The sequence below is a fragment of the Montipora capricornis genome, chromosome 4 (genome assembly GCF_036669925.1).
Source record: "Montipora capricornis isolate CH-2021 chromosome 4, ASM3666992v2, whole genome shotgun sequence".
NCBI lineage: Eukaryota > Metazoa > Cnidaria > Anthozoa > Scleractinia > Acroporidae > Montipora > Montipora capricornis.
In genome coordinates this window covers 39,141,809-39,164,079 of record NC_090886.1, presented here as the reverse complement: position 1 = coordinate 39,164,079, position 22,271 = coordinate 39,141,809, and the positions used below count along the sequence as shown (strand labels likewise).

The 22,271-nt window shown below is 40.2% G+C and overlaps 1 protein-coding gene, 1 long non-coding RNA gene and 1 other non-coding gene across 3 annotated transcripts; 1 reads left to right on the top strand and 2 right to left on the bottom strand.

Moving 5' to 3' along the window:
* Positions 1-5,137: 5,137 nt before the first annotated feature.
* Positions 5,138-5,876, bottom strand: LOC138044711 (uncharacterized). The gene is made up of 2 exons (XR_011131495.1): positions 5,756-5,876; positions 5,138-5,633 (listed from the first exon to the last, which is right to left on the bottom strand). It is a non-coding gene; the product is annotated as an uncharacterized lncRNA (long non-coding RNA).
* Positions 5,877-7,936: 2,060 nt separating this feature from the next.
* LOC138044936 (uncharacterized) lies at positions 7,937-9,688 on the top strand. The gene has a single exon (XM_068891314.1). It carries the CDS (start codon positions 7,937-7,939, stop codon positions 9,686-9,688), a length of 1,752 nt encoding a protein of 583 aa, XP_068747415.1.
* Positions 9,689-21,327: 11,639 nt separating this feature from the next.
* Trnaa-agc (transfer RNA alanine (anticodon AGC)) lies at positions 21,328-21,399 on the bottom strand. Its single transcript has one exon. It is a non-coding gene; the product is annotated as a tRNA-Ala (tRNA).
* Positions 21,400-22,271: the final 872 nt, after the last annotated feature.

Below are 22,271 nucleotides of genomic sequence, written 5' to 3'. Positions count from 1 at the left end.
TGAGTGTTCTATATTTATACTTGAGGCAGTCCCGAGGACGCAGTGCAACGACCAAGTGCAATAAAACTCCTAAGGGTTCGCCCGCCAAGCACACTGGGGAGTCGAACCCCGCCTCACAACTAAAGCAAATTCATAAAAGGCAATAACCAACCCTGGTCTGTACAAGTCTAAATCCATAAGCAAAATAAATGAGAAGTCCGTGGCTCAATAAGTCCCAATCATATCCAAAAACCGCAATTGCTAGATGAGACCCTCCCGGGTTAAAAACCGTGATAGACCAATTTGAAAAATCCAAGACCTCAACAAGTCTCAATCGAATCATATTTACTAGATGGATACGGTCTGAGTTGAAATCCATGAAAAGCCATTGCCACATTTATCCAGTCAAAACTCTTCTGATTTAATCTTTTTTGTCTACCTCGGCTTTTTCTTTTTCTTTTTCTTTTTAAGTATCCACTTCTCCTTAAGTTCTTCATTTTTACCTGAGCTTCTGTCATTGATTGAGTCACTTCCGCACTTCTTAGTCCTTCACATTGTTTTTTTTAATGTATGCGTCACGTGACGCTGAAAGCTGGTATTGGTACTTCTAATGAATTTTCTGCGGCCAATGACAGCTATGCCACCACCACCATGCTTTCCACTGCATAAGAGACGTCAGAACTCAATCACGCCTGTGGCCCTATGAGTAGCTCTTACTTATTAGCTATTTGCTGAAAAACGCTGTATTATTTCGTCTTCAAGACCTTTAATCGACAGAAAATTCGGGGGAAAAGTCTTAGTCAAACAAAGGAACTTGAATGTGAACGTCGACCCTGCGGATATGGTAGAACTGAAGCATTTCATCACATTATCAATGTCCCCGCATAGGACTCTTGTTGGGTTCAGGTTTGAACCGCTCAGGATGAAGGTGGTTGAAACTCGAACTCAACAAACAAGTTGATCCTGTCAATTTAGCGTTACACTTTTAAACTTTACCGTTATGTCAGTTGTGTTTTCTATAATATTGTTCATTAGGTGAATTTATCGCGCATGTAACGAACATTTAATCTCTAAAGAATCATTGTATTGATAGCTATATATACTGATCACCTTGTACACTATGGCTGGTGATATTTGAAACATCGAAACATGTTACTTGAATTCAAAAGTGGCTGCATTTTTTAAAATAATTGATTCAATTTATTTATTTTTATATAAATTTATCCACTGATTGCTCAAGCCGGAAATATTTCAAAACTGCACTGCTATGAACTCAATACGCTCTCTGTTATCTACACGAAGAGGTGGAAAGGGTAACTATTTACCATGAGTTTAACTACTTTACTCATGAAAACCAGTTGACATAATCTTACTTTTTTTCCTCAGATTCCTACAGAAAAACAACATTACTTTTTTCACGAGTGGAATTTTTGCCAAACTTGAGAGTCTTACACATTTGTAAGTAAGACCAGTGAAACATCTTTCAAATCACAGCTACCATAGTTTGACCATTTTAGCTATCTGATAAGGAACTTTATTTAAGTGTCTAGTCGTTCTAGCGCTGGAGCGCTAATTGGGGACACTGTAAACTGAAATTAACATTGAAAGTAAATCAAGTCAAATGTAACAGCCTTGGGTGAACGTCTTGCTGAAAACTAAGTGCAATATCCCTTTTCGCTCTAAAATTCTTTAGAAACGTAATGTGTATTTATTGTTTCAATCAGCAACTTTTTCTGTTTTAGATTATTGAGTGGAAACAAACTTCAAGAAATCCCAGACGGGGCCCATCGCTAAAAATCGGGGACATTTTCAGCCTGCGTTCAATAAATCCTGTGGCAAATTGGTCAGGAAAGCGAGTGCAAAAACAACGAAGAAATGTAGGACGCTGGCGATATTTTTTGCTTTCTTGGCTCGATTTTGCTCCACAACCCATAGATTGAAAGCTAGTTTTCTATAGTTTTGTAATCATGCGACTTTGTTTCACAGCGGTTTTCAAACTAAACAATATTCTTCTTCACTTTGGTCAACCTCGAACCCAGGCTCTCTCCCTCTTATTCTCCCTGAAGAGAGAGAGCCTGGATTTGAGGTTGCATTTTGGTCTCTTTTTTTTTGTCATCGGCGGATTATGAGCACGGCCATTTTTTTGCGGGAGCTTCTAGCTTTACACCAACTTTTATTAGGCATTCATGTCATCTTTCCTATGTCTGAAAACCGTACAAGTCAAAAGCAGTTAAATGCTCACGTTAAAAGAAACTTTTCTGGCGATAAATCACTCTTACACTATATATCCGCATAACGTAATGTGGGCTCAAAATGTCCCCGATTTCTAGCGACGTTCAGGAATTCAAAGTATCTTCGAGTAATGTATGTCAGTCAGTTAAATCAGGCCACAAGCGACCATACCCGGCCTCTCGTGCGTGAAATAAAGAAACGTTAAATTATGTTTTACCTTTGCTTTAATCTCAGATTCCTTGTCACATGCGTAACTTTAAATCTGTGGAAAAAAAACTGACTTACTTGATAATTTTTTCATTCCTCAACAGACTGCTTTTTGACAACCCCATCAACACAATTGGCGAGCGGGTGTTCACTATCCAAAATCACAACCAAACAATGTAAGTCATACAAGATGACATACTGTTTTATATATCAGCACACATGAAGTTGCTCAGGCTTTAGGCCACTCCCGGGCTCGGCGCCCTGTCGGACCAATACTGATAAGAAAGTGCTACCATTATAATTACATCAGCGAGTGGATAGAATTTAAGTCTTCGCCGTTCAAATGCCCACAACGTGAAAATTTTCATTTTCCTATTTGAAAGTCCATATTTAAAAAAATTAACTTTGGCGAAACTCTCTTTCCATTCGAAAGACAGGCGAATTTTCTACAATTTTTGAAAAGCGCTCAAATTGTCTGGCACTTTAAAAATTTGGCACACAGCTCGCTCAAGTGTTCCCTGGACATATGACCTATTTGAAAATCCTCAGTTTTGCTGCTGTATTCGCTTCCGGATTAAGAGCACCTTCCTCGATGATAGACATAGACATGATAGATTTTTTTCTTAATTGAAAAAAATACTGAAAACTAACGCAGAGCCATACCTTTGCGTTGATCACCTAGAAAACATAGGACCTACGCCAACAAGCATTCCTTAATCTACGTCACGGCGATCCTGTGAAATCATGCTGACCAGCTGAAGAAGTATATGAAATAAAAATAGGATTTTAAACATCGTGCAAAATTCGTGTCTCGTTTTGAAACAGTATGTTCTCTCGTGCACGACACATCTACCAATTCTGCGCCTCAGAATATCTGTGATCTTTTCACCCGTTCATCCGACGTTCATTCATATAACACTAGATTTTTCTGATGTTGGTAACTTATATGTTAATAAATCAAGACTGAGTATTCGACTTAATTCGCTTTCCGTTGTCGGAGCTAAGCTATGGCACTGCCTGAAGCCTGACTTGTGCAAACTTAGGAAAAAACCTTTTAAAAACAAAACTCAACAATTTTTCCTTCCGGTGCTTGGTGATGAGGATGATTATGCTGATATCTCCACGTTAATCTTAAAAATAGGTCCGCAATGCGTACTTGGGGTCTTATGCTTAGTTTAACTCCATTCAGCCCACCATGCGTCCATGCGTGATTGGTTGAAAATTTGCCATAACAGTGCAGCAGTGAAATGGGTTCCTTCAGTATGCTTCAAATTTCAGGACCTGTTTAGAATTTTACATCGATGACTTGCTGCTAATCTTTCTCTTATTGCCATTTGCACAGTTTAGACAACTTTTGGTGCACATTACAGCATCTCTATCAGCTGTTTACTAGTAACAGAAGCACTAGAATAGCTAAAAAGCAAGCATGGCACTGTCATTTATTCATATGATCTTATAAACCATCAAGAGAATGCTGAAATTCAACTAGAATTCCATGATGAATCATCAGTAGATAAGGTTCAATGAACAAGTACCCTCAGAGCTTGGTGCAAATTCCCAAACTACTGGAAATCACAGTCCATCAGCAATAACAATGTATAAACAGCCAAGAGGAATATCTGATGACCAATTACGTCAATCAGTTAGATCATTAAATAATTAAAAATGAAATACAAAGCTTTCAACAGGGTGCTTTCATGGACTAGAAATAAATGAAAACCTCAACAGCCTGAAGTCACAAAATGTTGAACCAGTTTATTTGTTTATAACTGGAGGTGGTAGTGCTGGGAAAAGCCATTTGATTAAAACAATTTACAACACTGTAGTAAAAATCTATAGGCATGCTCCAATAAATCCTGAGAATCCAACAGTGTTACTAGCAGCATCTACTGGAGTAGCAGTAATAAACATTGATGGTACACACAGCATTCGCAATACTAAAAAAAATAATACAGGTGATGATGTGGGGGAAAATCCAGGTCCTACAATATTTGATATCATTGATCCAGCAACCACTGTGTCCACTGACTCTAGTCAAGGAAATGAAGCAATCTTTGGTGTGAATGCTGGTAAGCAATGTGTAGCAATGTCACTTACTGCTATTATATAACATCAAATTGTGGACTAATTCTACTTTGAACAATATTTTGGTTATTGGAAATAATCTATGCGGTGCTAAAAGGTGTTTTGTGCAAACAAATGACTATTTGCTGTTAACTGATGTCTCTTAGAAATTCACTTCTAGAAGTATTTTCAAAATTGTTAACAGAATTACAATAATTTTTGTTTGTTAACTACTGGCATTAATACACTATATTGTAATGAATACACTTTAACAAATATTGAAACCATGTCTGGAACACCAGTTAACAGCAAATAATCATTTGTTTGCTCATAACATCTTACAGATAGATTATTCCAAAAAAACCAACATATTGTTCAAAGTAGAGTTATCAAAGTAGAATTATCTTGTATTTGATGGTATATAATATCAGTAAGTGACATTGCTACAGCTACACATTGCTTACCAGCATTCACACCAAATATTGCTTCATTTCCTTGACTAGAGTCAACGGACACAAAAGTTGTTGGATCAATGATATCAAATATTGTAGAACCTGGATTTTCCTCCACATCATTTGCTTGCCTTATAAGCAATGGGATGTAAACATTGTAGCACATCATTTGTGTAAACCAAAACATCACCTCATTACACGACTTGTAATGTCCAACAACTTGTTTTAATGTTGGCAAGTAAAACACATTTAAGCGAAACATCATAAGCATCGTATTCCAAAATCGCCCTCACACACGTGAAAATGCATGCTTGGCTTTCACAAAATTGCTGTGACAGCCGATCCTTGACCGGTACTGTTCAATTGTTGTTCCCATGCTGGCAGCTAGTAGCAGACAAGAGTGCAAAACTCTTATTCAATGCAATTTTTTTTTAGAGTACAATAACTCTTTCAGTTTGGGGTGTAACCCACACCGACATTTCAAGCCGATAAATACTGGTTTGTGATAGCTTGTGAGATACTTGTGAGGAATGTGGCGCAACGCACACCGGATTTCAAGCCAATGAAGTCAATGAATGTGGGCTTGCGAAAGCGTCTTAGCTTCAGTGCAATCAACACTAAACGTAAGCCGAGTCGGCTTGCGTGAGTAAACAACTCCCGTATCGATATCGCCGAGGAAACTCCACTCAGCGACGTCACCTGGATGAAATAACAAAGAACAAACAAGCCAAGAAAGTGTAGTTAATTTTCGAAATGAAAGAAAGAAAGAAAACCAATCTGAAACAGCACGACAGATCAATTTTGAAACAGAAATAACTTACCTTGAACAATTACAACTAATTTGCGACGGAAATCTCTTCAAAATTTTCCCAAAACAGGAATAACGACCGCAGATTTACAAGCGACGAACGCTAGAAGCAATGGCCGACACTTGAAAACAATAACTCGTAATTACTAGTACCCAGTCTACAAGCCAGACTGTCACGTGTGTTCTCGTCCTCAAAGTGACAAACTGACTGACAAGATCTGCCTCTTACTTAGGGGTCTGTATGCATACAAGGCATAAGACGCCAAAAATTACTAGTCATCATTAATCACACCCTAGCTTTCATTATTCATTACTTCCTTATGTTTCATTTCTTCTTGTAGGTTCTTGCTCTATCTATGTCAATGCTAGCTAATATCTGTGTATACCTATTTATTTAACTTTATTTTTATTCTATTCAATTTATTTCTTTACCTGATTTACTATTAATCTAATTTTTATCCTTATGTATACCTATGTATACGTATTTATTTTATTTTATTTTCATTTTAGTTGCTACCGGATTTACTATTAATCTGATTTGCCAAATTTGATTTTAAGATACACAGCCCGCCTCGATTAACTATATGCTATATGCATATTTCATGCATATTTTCAATTCGAAAGACTGTTAGATTTAAACTTTGAAATAAAATCATGATGATGATGATGATGATGATGATGATGATGATGAATCGCGACTGATGAATCGCAAAATTTCATTTTGATATGGACTTTCAAATAGGAAAATAAAAATTATCACATTATGGGCATTTTAAAAACTGTAAACGGTAGGCCATGCCTCACAATATCTGTTCTGGGAAGCTAAAGAACCGACACATAAACGAAAAAAATAGAACATTGAATTCTCGGAGGAGTGGTTTGCCCAATTAATTTGAGAATACCACGTGGGGAGCCGGAGTCCTGTTGCTTTTACCTTTCACTTGTTATAAATGAATAAATAATTCTTCTTTACCTTTAACTGAGAACTGAGCGACGTTTCACAACTTCAAAGATAGGCTGTAACCGCTTAAATAGAATCATATACGTGAGCCTAAAACTCAGTTGTGGGACGATACGATAGATAGCACGATAAAAGCTTTATTTTGCCAACTCAAAATCAGTAACTCGGACAGAATTTCACTAGCAAAGTAATTATATCTTCTGCAGATTCATGATTCGGACGAAGCTAAGGACATTTGACCTGGCATCGTTTGACAATAGCAAAAATATCAAACCTGTTATGTAAGTATTAATGCAAAGTCATTGGAGTAATTTCCTGTGGACAAGCTTGAACTGTTACAGTTTAAATTCATGCCTAATTTATCGACCGTTTCTATGTTATCTATGGGCTTTAATATATATATGTTGATCGTTTTTCACGGAACCTAAGTCAATGCAACGATTAAACGACAATTTTTGGTAGTTTAATCTTTTAAACAAAATTTTCCAGAAGCAATGAAATGCCTCTGAATACTGTTTCGTCCATACAATGAATTATTAACTTGATTTCCTGATTGATTTTTGATTGACACTAACTTATGTAATCAAGCCACGTGAATAAGTCAGTTTTTCAGTTCAGACATTTCAGATTCGAAGATATATGCATGTTTTGCTAATCTGTCTCGCTGACCCGTTTTCTGTTATACTCTGACCTATTTTATCTGTGCTGACCTGTACACCGTGAAACAATCCTTGTAGACATCGTCAAAGAAGTAAGTATTCAATGCTGTAATTCTAGTTAATAGTTTTACTCGCGTGTTTATGTACCGATGAATCCTGTTCGGTTTCTCAAATGTATTTCGTTCTTTTCTTTAGATCGAATAATCTTGTTGGAATAAATTATACGATTTGCGTAATCTAGGTGGAGTGCCTGTTTGGTTTTATTGGACCATTTCATTCGATTTCTTGGTTGAGAAAAAGTACAGTTTGGCAAGGATCTAAACACTGCGGGAGAACCAAACACATGGCAGAAGACGCAATTAAAGGCGCAAAGCTGGACAGGAGGACTGCGAAGGCAACCCTCACAAGATGTAGGGAAGCGTTGTCCAAACGGATTGAACTTAAACGACCTGGTACAGAGGTAAAGGACGCATTAAATAGCCTCTAAAATGCATTCCATTACCTCGTGGTGAAACACGAGAGCTATTCAAAATTAATTGAAGACGATGAGGAGTTCGAAGTTCAGGAACGTTGGATGGAAGAATGTCAGGAACTTTTCATGGACACTGAAATTCAAGCAAAGATTTATCTGGATGACTTAGTTAATAAGGGAAAGGAACCACTGAAAACCGGCTTCGCAGGGAAACACATAAGTAGCGCAGAACCAGAAGCCAGTGTTAGCGGAATTTCAAGCATGCAATCATCAGGGAACAAAGGTACAGTTGATGACAGTTTCACTAATTCAGCTGAAATTATTGAAGTTGTTGACAATGCAAACATTGAAAACACTTCAAATAACTCTGTTGAACAAACTGGTCACCACAATAGTCAAAGCACAGGTTCTGTTGATATTTCGCAAGCGCCTCAAAGTCATCCTAACAATAGTAGTGTAACCGAGACCGGAAGCTCTGGCGACAACGATAACAGCGCTGCGTGTGGCTTTAAACTGGAAAGACCGAAGCTACCTGTTTTCGCTGGGAATGTCCGAAATTATGGTATCTTTCGCTCAGATTTCAAGCACGCAATAGAAGCGAAGTACTCAAAACGAGATTCAATCACGCTCCTGCGCCCGTCCCTGGGAGACAAGCCACTCGAGCTCATTACGGGAATCGGAAGCGACTACGACGCCGCCTGGGTATACCTTGACTCCATCTATGGCGACCCAAGATTTGTGTCAGACACTGTGACTCAGGACATTATTCCATTCAAAGCCTTGCAGGATGGGGAGGACGCGCGATTTTGTGACCTCGTACATCTGGTGAAAAGATGTTACAATACCTTAAAGTTAGTCGGTCTCCCTAGTGACATGAACAATAGCCACATGCTTCCGGTAATTGAACAGAAGATGTGCGCTGATGATAGAAAAGTTTGGGCGAGAGATCTGGAAAAAGAAAAGAAACCCGCTACCCTTGAAGCGTTGATGAATTGGATGAATGTTGAAATGAAATCGCGAATGCGTGCCACAGCCCCAATCAGAGTGGGCTCATCCGGTAAAAGCCCTGTGTATCACTTCAAGTCTGATAGCAACAAACCCGTTTGGCACATATGTTGGTTGTGCAAAACTTCATCACACTGGCCTGATCAATGCCCGAAATTCATATCCCTCAGTGTTGACGACCGGATCGCAACTGCAAAGGCAAATCACCTGTGTTTCAGCTGCTTGAAAAGGGCCGGCAGAGGACACACTATGGATAACTGCAATCACAAACAACAGTGCACAAAGCTGGAGAATGGAACGCGGTGTCCACAACACCACCACCAACTCCTACACAAGAGAAATCCCGTGAGGATTAGCGTCGCCACTACAGCCAGCCCCACTGAAGCAATTCTTCCCGTTTTATCTGCTAACATCGGCAACGCTAACGGTCTCTTTAAATTCGGAAACGTGCTTCTGGACTCGGGGGCCCAAGTAAGTCTCATCCGACAGGAAACCGCTGAAACTCTCGGTTTGAAGGGAAAAGATGTGTCCATAACCATTACTAAAGTTGGTGGAGAGGACGAAGCAATGAAAACAAAGGAGTACAATGTTCAGCTAACCTGTATTCACAACAACAAGCGTTTTACCGTTAAAGCAATCGGCATTCACAGTATCAGTGACGAGATTCCAGCAGTGAAAACCTCGCACTTACCGGAGGTTCTTGGCCTACCAAACACCAGATTTCGCCGTGGCAAAGGGCACGTTGACCTGTTAATCGGCATTGATCACGCACATATGCATGCTGGTGAGACAAGACAAGTAGACCACCTGCTAGCCCGCAAGTCTCCACTTGCATGGGTGGTTTTTTGAGGAAAACCAGAGCAGATCAGTGACGTAACCAACATATTGCACGTCAAGTACGCCTCACCAATAGACTTAACAGACTTTTGGACAACCGAAACTATGGGCGTGGCCGTGAAACCCTGCGTCTGCAATGCTGACAAACTGACCCAAACAGAAAGAGAAGAAGCTAAGCTCATAGAGGAGTCGTGTTTCAAAGTCGAAAACCAATGGATGATCCCTTACTCTTGGAAGAAAGACCCTAACCTACTGTCAGACAACAGAGGTTTCGCAATAAAACTCCTGGAGTCAACAGAACGACGCCTGAAAAAAAATCCTGAACAAGCTGAAGCTTACTGCAAACAGATGGAGGAAATGGAAAGAATGAATTTGCGCGAAAGCTGTCAAAGGAAGAACAAGACAAGTATAATGGACCTGTTCATTACATCCCACATCATGCTGTAATAAGGCCAGACAAGAAGAGCACACCTGTTCGAATTGTTTTCAATTCATCCTCTACATTCCAAGGACATGTTCTGAACGATTACTGGAAAAAAAGGTCCTGACCGGTATATTTGGAGTTGTCTTGAGATTTCGCGAGAGGGAAGTTGCAGTACTGGGAGACATCTCCAAGATGTATCATCGGATCCTCATTCCCGAAAGAGATCAACACGTACATGGCAATCTCTGGAGGAACATGGAACCAGACAGAGAACCTGACACTTATGTCAAAACAGTTTTGACATTTGGGGATAGGCCTGCACCCGCCATGGCGCAAATAGCTCTAAGAAAAACAGCCCAAGAGAACAAGGCAAGCTACCCAGAAGCAGCCGAAGTGCTCACGAACAACACGTACATGGATGACATCTGTAAGTCTGTAGATACAGAAAAGGAAGCTCGGAAATTAACAAATGACATAGACACTGTTTTGAAGACGGGATGATTTAAAGTTAAAGATTGGATTTCTAACAACATGCTTAAAGCGAAAGTGAACGGTGATGTAGAGAAAGAAATTAACATGTTCAAAGGAGATGAAGGGAAGATCCTGGGCACCCTGTGGAATTTTGAAACGGACAAGTTTCACTTCAGAGTGGCAGCAGACCTAGTGAAGCCAAACCATGTGCAAAAGATGACCAAAAGAATGATCCTGAGTCAAGTGGCTCGCATTTACGATCTGATTGGATTTGCAGCAGCATTCATCGTCAGAACAAAGATAGGAATGCAAAGACTGTGGCACCTGGGGCGGGACTGGGATGACGAGGCACCACTAGCAGTTCAGGAAACCTGGATTTCACTCTTCCAGGAAATTAAGGAACTAGACAATGTGTCCTTCGAAAGATGTTTAACAGTAGTCAATGCTGTGGAACCGCCAATGTTATGCGTTTTCGTTGACGCATCACAAGACGCGCTCGGAGCATGTGCCTACGCACGCCAGATGACAACACCTACGCAGTCAAGTTCATCGCAGCAAAGTCTCGAGTATCCCCGCTGAAGCAGCTGACAATTCCGCGCTTGGAGCTACAAGCAGCCGTTCTCGCAAGTCGCCTAGCTAAATCCATTCAGGAGGAATCTAGGATACAGTTTAAAGATATTAAGTTCTTTAGCGATAGTAGGATCACCTTGGCCTGGATTCAAAGTCCGTCGCGCAGCTTTAAGCCGTTCGTCTCCTCGAGAGTGGGAGAAATTCAAAGTAACACAGATCCAAACCAGTGGAAGCATATCCCCAGTCAAGATAATGTAGCTGAAAACCTGCCGTGAGGTATCCGCGTTAATGAGTTACAAGGCAGATGGAAGCGTGGCCCAGAGTTCTTGTACCAACCAGAAAGTCAGTGGCCGATTACGACATCCCCACCAGCTCCGAATGTAGACATGGAACGCCGTCAGATGCAGATACTGACCGCAGTCACAGCAGTGAGCACCTAAAGCTAGCAATGGTATTGATCCACGCAAGTTCTCAAGCTGGAGAAAACTGATCCGTGTGACGGCACGAATACGCAGGCTAGCAGAAAAGATACGACTGAGAAAATACAACCAGCACGGAAAGGAAGGACCGCTGACCCCCGAGGAGCTTCAGCAAGCAGAAATTTACTGGACAAACCAAGCACAGGCAACCCTTTACAGCAGACTGGATAGGGGCGAATTCAAATCGCTCAGCCCGTTCAGAGACCAAAACGGAATCATCAGAGTTGGAGGAAGAGTGGCTGAAGCCCTCGTGTCATACGAAACGAGGCACCCTGCCCTTCTTCCAAGTGATCACTGGATTTCCTTACTGGTAACAAGACACGCTCATCAGTACGGACACTCCGGTGTAGCAGCGACCACAGGCAAGACAAGGAGGAAGTTTTGGATCTTAAAAGCTAACAAGCTAAGCAAGTCCGTGAAATTTAAGTGTGGATTCTGCCGTGAAATGGCGCACAAGGCTGAGACGCAACTAATGGCAGACCTTCCTGTTCTCCGTTTAGCACCACACACACCGCCATTTTACTACACCGCATGTGATTACTTTGGTCCTTATAACGTTAAAATAGGAAGAAGCAAGACGGCCAAGTACCATGGCGTCATATTCACGAGGTTGAACACGAGACCTGTCCATCTAGAGTTAGCAGTTGACCTTACTACAATGGAGTTCATGCAAGTGCTTCGCAGGTTATTTTCAATCCAAGGATACCCAGCAGTGATATTGAGCGATAACGGAACGCAAATGGTTGGGGTCGCTAACGAACTGAGAGAAATGGTGAAAGGCCTAGATGGCAATCGGTTAAGTCAGTTCTGAGGAGAAAAGGAGATTAAGTGGATCTTCACAACGCCAGCTGCGCCACACCAAAACGGATGTGCAGAAGCCCTTGTAAAGAGCTGTAAGAGATCACTGAAGATTGCAATCGGCGAACAACTTCTGACGCTATTCGAGTTGTACACCTGCCTTCTAGAGATCGCGAACCTGTTGAATCAACGTCCCATCGAGTGCATCCCTAATGATCCAGACGACGGAGCTTACCTGTGTCCGAACGACATGCTCCTTGGAAGAGCAACTCGGGAGGTACTACAAGGTCCGTTTAAGGATACCAGAAATCCCCGTAAGCGAGTGGAGTTCGTGCAAAGAGTAGTTGACTCATTCTGGAAACTCTAGACCAGAGATGTCTTTCCTACCTTAGTACCAAGGAAGAAGTGGCACGTTGAGAACCGCAATGTCAAAGTTGATGAAATAGTTACGGTAGCCGATATGAACGCTGTGAGAGGCAAGTGGGCTGTAGGCAGAGTAACCAAAGTATACCCCGGAGCTGATGGACGCGTTCGAAACGTTACAGTCAAGACAGCCACCGGAGAGTACAGCCGTCCAGTAACAAAAACTGCTGTCATTCACCCTGCTGAAGGCGATGATTAAACGAACGTTTGCTATGATAAGGACTACGCCCTTATCGGGGCGGAGAGTGTTTCGTCAATACAATGAATTATTAACTTGATTTCCTGATTGATTTTTGATTGACACTAACTGATGTAATTAAGCCACGTGAATAAGTCAGTTTTTCAGTTCAGACATTTCAGATTCGAAGATATATGCATGTTTTGCTAATCTGTCTCGCTGACCCGTTTTCTGTTATACTCTGAGCTATTTTATCTGTTGCTGACCTGTACACCGTGAAACAATCCTTCTAGACATCGTCAAAGAAGTAAGTATTCAATGCTGTAATTCTAGTTAATAGTTTTACTCGCGTGTTTATGTACCGATGAATCCTGTTCGGTTTCTCAAATGTATTTCGTTCTTTTCTTTAGATCGAATAATCTTGTTGGAATAAATTATACGATTTGCGTAATCTAGTTGGAGTGCCTGTTTGGTTTTATTGGACCATGTACTAATGTAGCTCTTCCTAGACTAAAAGTGTCGTACTTTGTTAAATTTCGAAGTAAAAAGGACACAACTTGCCGTTGGCTAATCGAAAATGGAATAAGGAGTATGTAACTGTGTAAAGCTATCTTTCTTCTTCAAAATCTCGCTGTGTCTATATACTTCGCCCTTAGGAGAGCGAGTAAAATGCAAATCTCTTCGACTATTTCGGCAAAATGGCGTTCTTCCTTTGTAATTGGAGGCCCCGATAATATCTCCGTGATTTGAATATCCCGCGCAAGTGCCTCATGAATGGCCATTCTGCGCAATGCAGAGAATGTTCAAAATCAAGCGGCCCGCTCTGCCATAGGCACTTCGTTACACTGCTGAGTCCTAAAAACTTAATGTGTGCAGTTCCTGTGGCATCTTGAATAGCAGAGCATGAAAAGATTACTTTGAGGTTTTTATAGATAAATTGTGACCGAAGTTATTTTCATTTTTGGGATAATAAACCACACAATCATTTAACTGTAAATACACTCTATTACGACTATGCAACTATTGATGTTTAAGGTGCAATGTGCCCCTGAGAAGGATGGGAAACTAGCCCTAGGCTTCTCCTAGGCAGGATTCGAACATACGATCGCCCTAAAACCGGCCGGATGCCCCTACTAATTGAGCTACCAGATCTCTTTGGGTTCTAGGTAGTTTATCTAGGTCCTGAATGAACAATTTGTCTCGCTGGTCGGCGGGACATACCATTGCACCTTAAAGAGGCATGTCACGGCAGTGCAGCTCATTCTGTGTACTTTTAACAATTACTCACTCCTACTCGCTATGCAACTTAACGTTCACCGAAAAATTACTTTAAAACAACGCAAATTAAAGCTTCGTGACAAAAAAATGTCTGCCGTGTACACATGATTTCTGTTACAAACAACAGAGATAAACTTTGAAAAACTGCCAGGCTGAACAGTTTTCAAAACCCCAATTGCAATCCATTTTAAACTACTTTAACTTTGCTCATCATACATACATACATGCATACTTAATTGACCGCTCCCCATAGGGGCTTTTCAGGGCCAATGAAACACAACGAAACAACAACTGTTAAGAATCCCAACTGGCCGGAGGCAAACCAGTTGGCTATTTACAAGTGCAGCGGGGACGTTGAACCAGGGACCACCAGGATCAAATTCGCATTACCAGAAATCGGCGACATTTTGCGCCCGCGAAGTATTTGGCACGCGGTTTCAAATTATCAAGATGGCGGCATAAAGAAAGCAGTACATAGAAAAAACAAGGACTGAAATAACACACTATCAAAGGATCTGAATCAATTTAATTTCTTTTTTGAGATTGTCAATACAAGGGAGAATGAAAAAGGGGAAACTAGAGTCTGGGCTCCTGTTCGAATGACGATTTTAGAGAGAAGAAACAACTTCGTTTCATGCGTGTGACTTGGCAGACTAAAAATAATTTTCAAAAATCAGAGCCCACAGTACACTTAGCCAGCAATATTTTGTATAATAATAATCATATATGAAGTACCCACCTGTAAAGGTGGCGATCAAAACAAACTGGAGACAGAAACCCTACTTTTCATAAGGAATAATAAGCGCAGTGGTGCGTTTTGTACCGCTTTTATCGCAAAAATGGATGTATTTTTACCTCTTTTATCGCAATTTGGGCGGCAATTTGGGGAATGGATAAAGGCTAATTTTTATCACGTTTTAAAGTTTGAACATCGATCGACGATTAGAGAGGTCGGCACCAAGGATTCACATCAACGAAATGCTCTAAAATGTGGAGGGAAGGTAGGCACCTCTGAGCTTTTTTGAAAGAATTAGAGAGCTCAAGGAACTGTAACAGCCGTTCGTAAAATGTGTTGTTGGCGGCACGTTGGCGAACCTTCGAGAGACCAAAACTACCGTAAATAATGATATGGTACGTACACTTTACATTTAGAGGTCGGCAAATGTCGTGTATGCCACTTTAGATCTGAAATTTCCACTTCTTCAATTTTCTCCATACATTTCTCTATAACGATCGGAAGCCATTCTTAGAGAGTGGAAGGTCTGGGTCGAGTCTGGGCGTCCGCCATTTTGTCTTAAATTTCTGGTAATGGACGAGTGGTCACAGCGGGTCTTGAACCCGGGATCTTCGGATATCAAGGCAAGCGCCCTAACCACTGGGCCACACTGCCTCCTTTTGTATTTGCTGTTCAAGTTATTCAAACATTTCTTCAATGTTTCAAGTAGTTATTTTCAGTTTATGTTACCCTTGATTTGGTTGCCAGTTCCCAATCGCTGAATTTGTCTTTAGTCGTAACACAGCGCCTTTTAAATATCAATACACCTTATACAAAATGGCCGCCATTTCAGTATTCTTTTGTTTCCATGCAAATTTGCCCTTATGGCCTCGCTCAAGGTTAAATTTTCTTTTGAATTTTACGTTCGAAAAGGAGGCCATAAGGGCCAATTTTCATGGAACCAAAAAGACTAAAATGGCGGCCATTTTGGAATAAGGTGTATAGTCGCATTTGAAAACTTGTAGGTATACTTTGTAGGCCTGCAGACCAGCGGGACACATTGTCCATTCAGGACCTAGAGTAACGACCTAACTCCACAGGAGTTCTAGTATCGCAATGGGTAGAGCACCCGAGCGGGGTTACGGAGATCGTTGGTTCGAATCCGGCCGAACATTCTGACTTTTTAGTTGTCCTTTTGCCCTTTGCCAAGCAACTAGTTTCCCATCTAATAAGTCTATCTTTAGCCTTTCATAAACGGAATTGAAAAAAGGCGCTCGAGAAATAGCTTATGCATACCGAGTCTTATGACATGTGAGATACAGGACCTTTACACCTGACTTTAAATACACAAAGGACCTAAAAAAAAAAGGTAGAATGTAAACAGAACTTATCGATTGTTGTCTTAATTTCACCCATCCTCGACATATGGTACCTATTATTTGTTTGGTATGCAATCTCAGTCACTCCTTGCAATGCTAGGCATGGCAAGAGAGGCAATTCGATGTCCTCGACTGCACAAACTATATTCGTTTCCCGTGTTTGCCGAGAAAAGTTAAGGATGTTTCTTGGAAGGTCATGACAATCTTTGCCTCAGGTAGACTGTTTGACAGCACCGAAGCTCTGTAGTTAAAGCTACTTCAATGTAGATCAGGTATTAAAATTGTGTTGACTTGACAGTTGGTAATTTTTCAGCCACAATTTACCACTTATCAATATATACTTAGTTTTCCGCCTGATTGTTGATCTCTATTTTAACTGAAAGGTCTTAAGCTAGACACTAAATGTAATCGATCTGGTTATGTCTCCCCTAAAAACTGTGCCACGTTGTTTTAACTGTATTGCGTTTAGAACTTTGCGTGGAGGCAAAATTAGCACCATCAAGTTTAAGGAATACAGCTGCGTTGTCCACCTGTGAGTACCTTAAAAGTTAACTTAACTGTGCCGCCAGACTGCGTGGTTTCAATATAACTTTATACCGACAGAAATTTAATGACAACTATCTCAATTGTAGAAACAGAACATTTGAAGTGAACACCATGACGAGGCTTGCAACATTGTTGTGCCAAAATGTTCAAAAAAATTCCACTTCTATCGTCTCTCCACGCTTGTAGTTTAAGTGACTTACAACGAATTTAAGTCATTAATTTTAAATTTCCACATGATTGAGAAGCAAAGAATCCCCAATACCACGTCACTCTTTCAATACAATTAGTTAGGCCTGGGTTGCTCGAGGCATGGTTAGCATTAACCAGTGTTAACTTCTGCTTAAAAAACCTATTGGTTTTGATACCTCTTAACCAACCGTTAGCGCTAACCAGGCTTCAAGCAATCGGCCCCAAACGTTTAAGACTAAAGCAGACGGTAATCTTTCAGTGGACAGATTAAGTACTTTTTTTTCTTGCGAAACCACAGCCATCAAGCCAATCATGAGCCTTACTCGACTACTTATTACATTAGAGATTGAACATAGTTTGGGGAATTCAAAACTTCCACCTCAGTACGATTGTAAGTATATCTGACGCAACAGAGAAGCTAAAACACTACGTCACTCTTATAATGTACACAGTCAGGAGCCAGAGACTGAGAGCATACAACTTCTGATATTTGCTTCTCAGCTGTTTCACAAACCATAGGTTGAAAAAAGGTTCCATAGGTTTCTTTATTTCCACACATACAGCAATACAAATTAATAATACATTTTATACAGAAATGTGGAGGTTTCCGAGCCAAAACCCACAGGGTTGATAGTGCTCGCACACCTAATCTAGCATTTAATACAAGATATTATTATTATTATTATTATTATTATTATTATTATTATTATTATTATTAATTAATTTTAAATAGCAGGCAGACACGCTAGACTACGTTGTGGAAACCATGAAATAAAATAAAATATACTGTAACTAGGTTAATAAATACGTTTGAAGCAGAAAGTAAACAAACTAACTAACGAAACAAAGCAAAACAATGCCACAATACCACTGCAACTAAACAGGACGTCATTCTCGGATTTCTGACGTAAGCAGATCATCTTTAAGCTCATTTGTAAAGCTTTGGAGAGAGGAAGCATTTTTTATACGTAAAGGTATTTTATTCCAATTATCGGCTGCGGAAAATGAAACACTGAATTTGCCATAATTATTTCTTGGCCGAGTTATAAACAAATTTTAGCTTGATCTTGAACGTGTACAATATCGGTGGGCCTCTCCGATGTTCGTAAAATAGGAGTCATAAATATCAAGGAGCAAGTTATTTTGATTCAGATTTTGAAGTTTCCAAAGGATCTTGATATCAGCAGGCAAGTCAGAAATTTAAAGAAAACGACAAAACTTTTGAAATTACAAGACATGTTTCGACAGAAACGTCTGTCATGTTCAGTTGATTAATGTACAAAGCGTTAAGTTGAATTTATAAGTACGGAAAAAAGTGCTTATGCCAGTAACAACGGAATGTGCATAAAACGTGACAATGTGAGAATTAAAAGGATAGTTTTAGATTTACGTGATGCAGTTGTTGATTAAGAGAAGGTTGTTCTCTTTGATTATGAAAAGCTTCTTTTATCTTGAGTTGAAAAGTCGTAGAGGCGTGATCTAAAGTATGGAAACATTCCCCTGAAGACAGGGCGCGACATTGTTCGGAATTCTGTAGGTGTTTGAAACAATGTCGCGCCCTGTCTTCAGGGGAATGTTCCAGTCGAGATTTGCAGAGGATCCGAACCTGTACCATTTACCAAAACATATTGCATTCGCCTGCTTTATAAAGCAAGTGCGGAGCCAACTTGCTTCTTTCCCTCGATTCTGTAATTATTAATTTTAAATCGACCTTTTTAACTGAGAATCGTTAAAGCAAAAGTTTCCATTCATCATAAGCCTTACATATTAAACTGATGACAGGCCTTGTGATTGAGAAGGGTCACCTCTATGATTCAAAATCTATTAAAGATTCATCTAAAGCTAGCTTATTCTAGGAAGATTCCGTGGCTTATACTTATCCACGGCTATTATGGGAACCATTGTTTCTTTGTTATGGGTTGCCGGCGTTAAACTAAGAGTTTTCTTTAGTTTTTTGGCATTATTGGCGTAAATGTCATGCCGCCTTAATTAATTATTTAAATCAAATACTTCGGGAATAGCTTTTAGCTAATAACAGAAGGAGGAGACAGTTTATAGCTCGCTAAGATGGACGGTCACCTTTACTACTTTAGCACCTGAACGGCCGAATAATTGGGAGGAGTTTTTCCAGATTCTATTCTTTCTATTCTTGGAAATTAAGAGCAACTTTATATGTAAGGGCTAGGCACTGAGATTGCAGGAGGCTGTGGCCTTTTTGTTCATAAATTACGGTAATAAAGAGGGCATGACAGGACTGCTTGACTATGAAACCACCTTGTTTCTAGCGTGTCCTGTTTCAATGACTATATTAGATTAGAAGAGCTGCTCATCTATTTTGAATTTCAGGGGTGTGGAGAAAGATGACTCCGAATTTATAGTTGCCTCAAGCGGATGGCTGCAAGACGCGCTTCTTAAGGCTGGATTCGCCAGAAATTATGAAGGAAGTGGCTCCAAGCTTCTCCCATGCCCGCCTGGTACTTTTGTTGATATCTCTGACACCAGACCAAGGTGCAAAGTCTGCCCTGCTGGTAAGCTTACACAGATCCTATGCACTAAAGTAGCTCATTCATGCATACAAGAATTGAAAACCAAGAACCGCTTTAAAGTGCGAGAGTTGTGTCTTAAATGCACGAATGTAATATTAAAATTGATCAAATTAAGTTCCCAGACATGATTTTCCGCAATTTGCCTTTTTTCCAATGTTTGCCCACCAGCATAACACATGGCTAATTTACATCACAATTTGAAAACCAACATGGCGGCTATCTTGAATAAGGCCTATTGCTCCACACTCTCCTACTGGGCTTTCCTGTTGTGAGTAGCAGACCTTTTGTACATGTTCTACATGTCGCTTTTTTTCGGAATTCGCAAGTAGTAACAAAGCTACTGGATTTGGAAATGGAAATGAGATATAAAATAAGTTCTTTCTAACCATCTTGTTCAAACCCCCTGATAAAGTCTGCGTAATCAGACGAAACCGGTCGGAGAAATAAAAACCTAAAACCTTGACACGATCTGTTGCTTTGTGCTGCTCACTAGTATTTATTTAAAAAGTTTGTGCAACGTCTACTAGCTACATATAATGTTCGTACATCACCTTGCACATGTTTATTTCTTCTACCAGTATTTCTTTGCCACGCAGTTGCAAGTAGATATTTTGACCTTTCCTCCACTTTGACTCCATGCCAGCTAAATCCTAATTAACGTCGCAGTAGTGAGAGCACTCGCCTCCCAACAATGTGGCCTGGGCTCGATTCCCAGACTCAACGTCGTATGTGGATTGAGTTGGTTGGTTCTCTACTCTGCACCGAGAGGTTTTCTCTGGGTACTCCGGTTTTCCCCTCTCCTCAAAACTCAACATTTGATTTGATTTTGCGTTAATTTGTTGATTTCAGCTTACAGTGTCTCCAATTAGTGCTCCAGCGCAAGATAAACTTCCTTTCCTTCCTTTCCTTTCCTTTAAGCATTTCCGTATGATACTAACAGTTTCCAAGATGCACGCTCTCTGTGTTAATTCAACTCGGCAGCACTCTATTCCTATTTCTTGGCCACAATTCAAATGTGTTTGTTACTAATGTGTTTCCTACTGGTGATCCAATCATAACAGGCATAATAGCTGTTATTACAGTCGAGCGCACGTCTCAAGGCGCGAAAACGAGGCGTTCAGGTCAAATCAAGAATTTCTTATTGAAGGACTGTGTGATTCCTTGATTCTTGACTGTTTCCTTTGCTTTTTTTTCGAGTAATTTGAGGTTTTTCTGACCTAATTTTACTGTAGTTAAGTATGGCAAGGCACTGTAAACTATATGAATGTGTTAACTGAAGTAACAAGCCCAAATGTGCTACACAAGGGCAGCTTCCATTTAACGACTCTAGATTCCCTTGTTCTAAGAAAAACGTAAATGCTGGAAAGAACCTTCATTATTTTTTCCGCATTTCTCGCGCTAAATCTCTTACTCTCCTTTATGTCGGATCGAATGTTGACCCGAAAGCTTCGGTTCCACGCGCTCTGAAACTAACACAGCTGAAACCTGGGATCAACTGTAGTAACAGTTATTGTACATTTCTTCCATAGCTGAATCAGTTCGTATTTCAATGCATTGTAATTGGATAGTTTTTCGAAAGATTGAAGTGATGCTCGCACTTATCAATCAGGACAATTTAAGCAAATTTCTTATTTTGACACCAGAAAAAAATCAGGCGGCTTCAACGGGATTCGAACCCAGGCCATTACGATGCTGGTGCAATGCTCTACCAACTGAGCTATGAAGCCACACAATTGCAATTGGAAGCAGGTCAATTTGTTGGACTCATGTGTTCCCGTGAAAGGACTGATGAAGGAAAGAAACGTTTATTTGAAGTGCGGGTAACCCGCAATCTGACAGCAATTATTGTACATTTGTTTAATTTCCATATCTGAATCAGCTCGTATTTCAATGCATTGTCATTAAAATAGTTTTTCAAATTGTTGATGCTCGCACTTAAGCAACTGTCTCATCTAGACGTACCTCAGTTGGTAGAGCATTGCATGTCCCAGTGTGCAATTTGCTCTCCATTGTGGCGGCTTTTGTATCATGTGATCACTAGCGGCAAAATGCCTATTTCCCCTTACGAGGTCTTGATGAAACTTTCTGTCTCTATTTTCAAGTAATCATCACCATTTGTGACCTTTTGTCATATCTTTCATTCCCTTTCTTTCTGTATTCTCTTTTTGAGTTGGTCTGTGTTCTCAGGTTCGCATTTGTCTGTCACTCTTTGTTCTGTTATCATTATCATTATCATTATCGTTATCGTTATCGTTATCGTTATTACTACTGCTAATTTTTATTTTTATTATTATTATTATTATTATTATTATTATTATCAATATTAGTAGTAGTAGAAGTAGCAGTATGTACTTATGATGCTTTGCTGTCTCGTTGCGCTTTTTATTCTTCAAGAAAGAGTACCATGATATTATCTATATGCTCCACAGGTGGTTACTACTCAGACACTTCGGCTTTTGTCAGCGACAGTTGCAAGAGGTGTCCAAATGGCACGTTTGTTCACAAAAATAAGGCACCTGGAAAAAGTTACTTTGACTGCAGTTCTTGTTCTCAAGGTTAGATACTAGAATATAGATACAATTAAACTAAATCCAGAAAT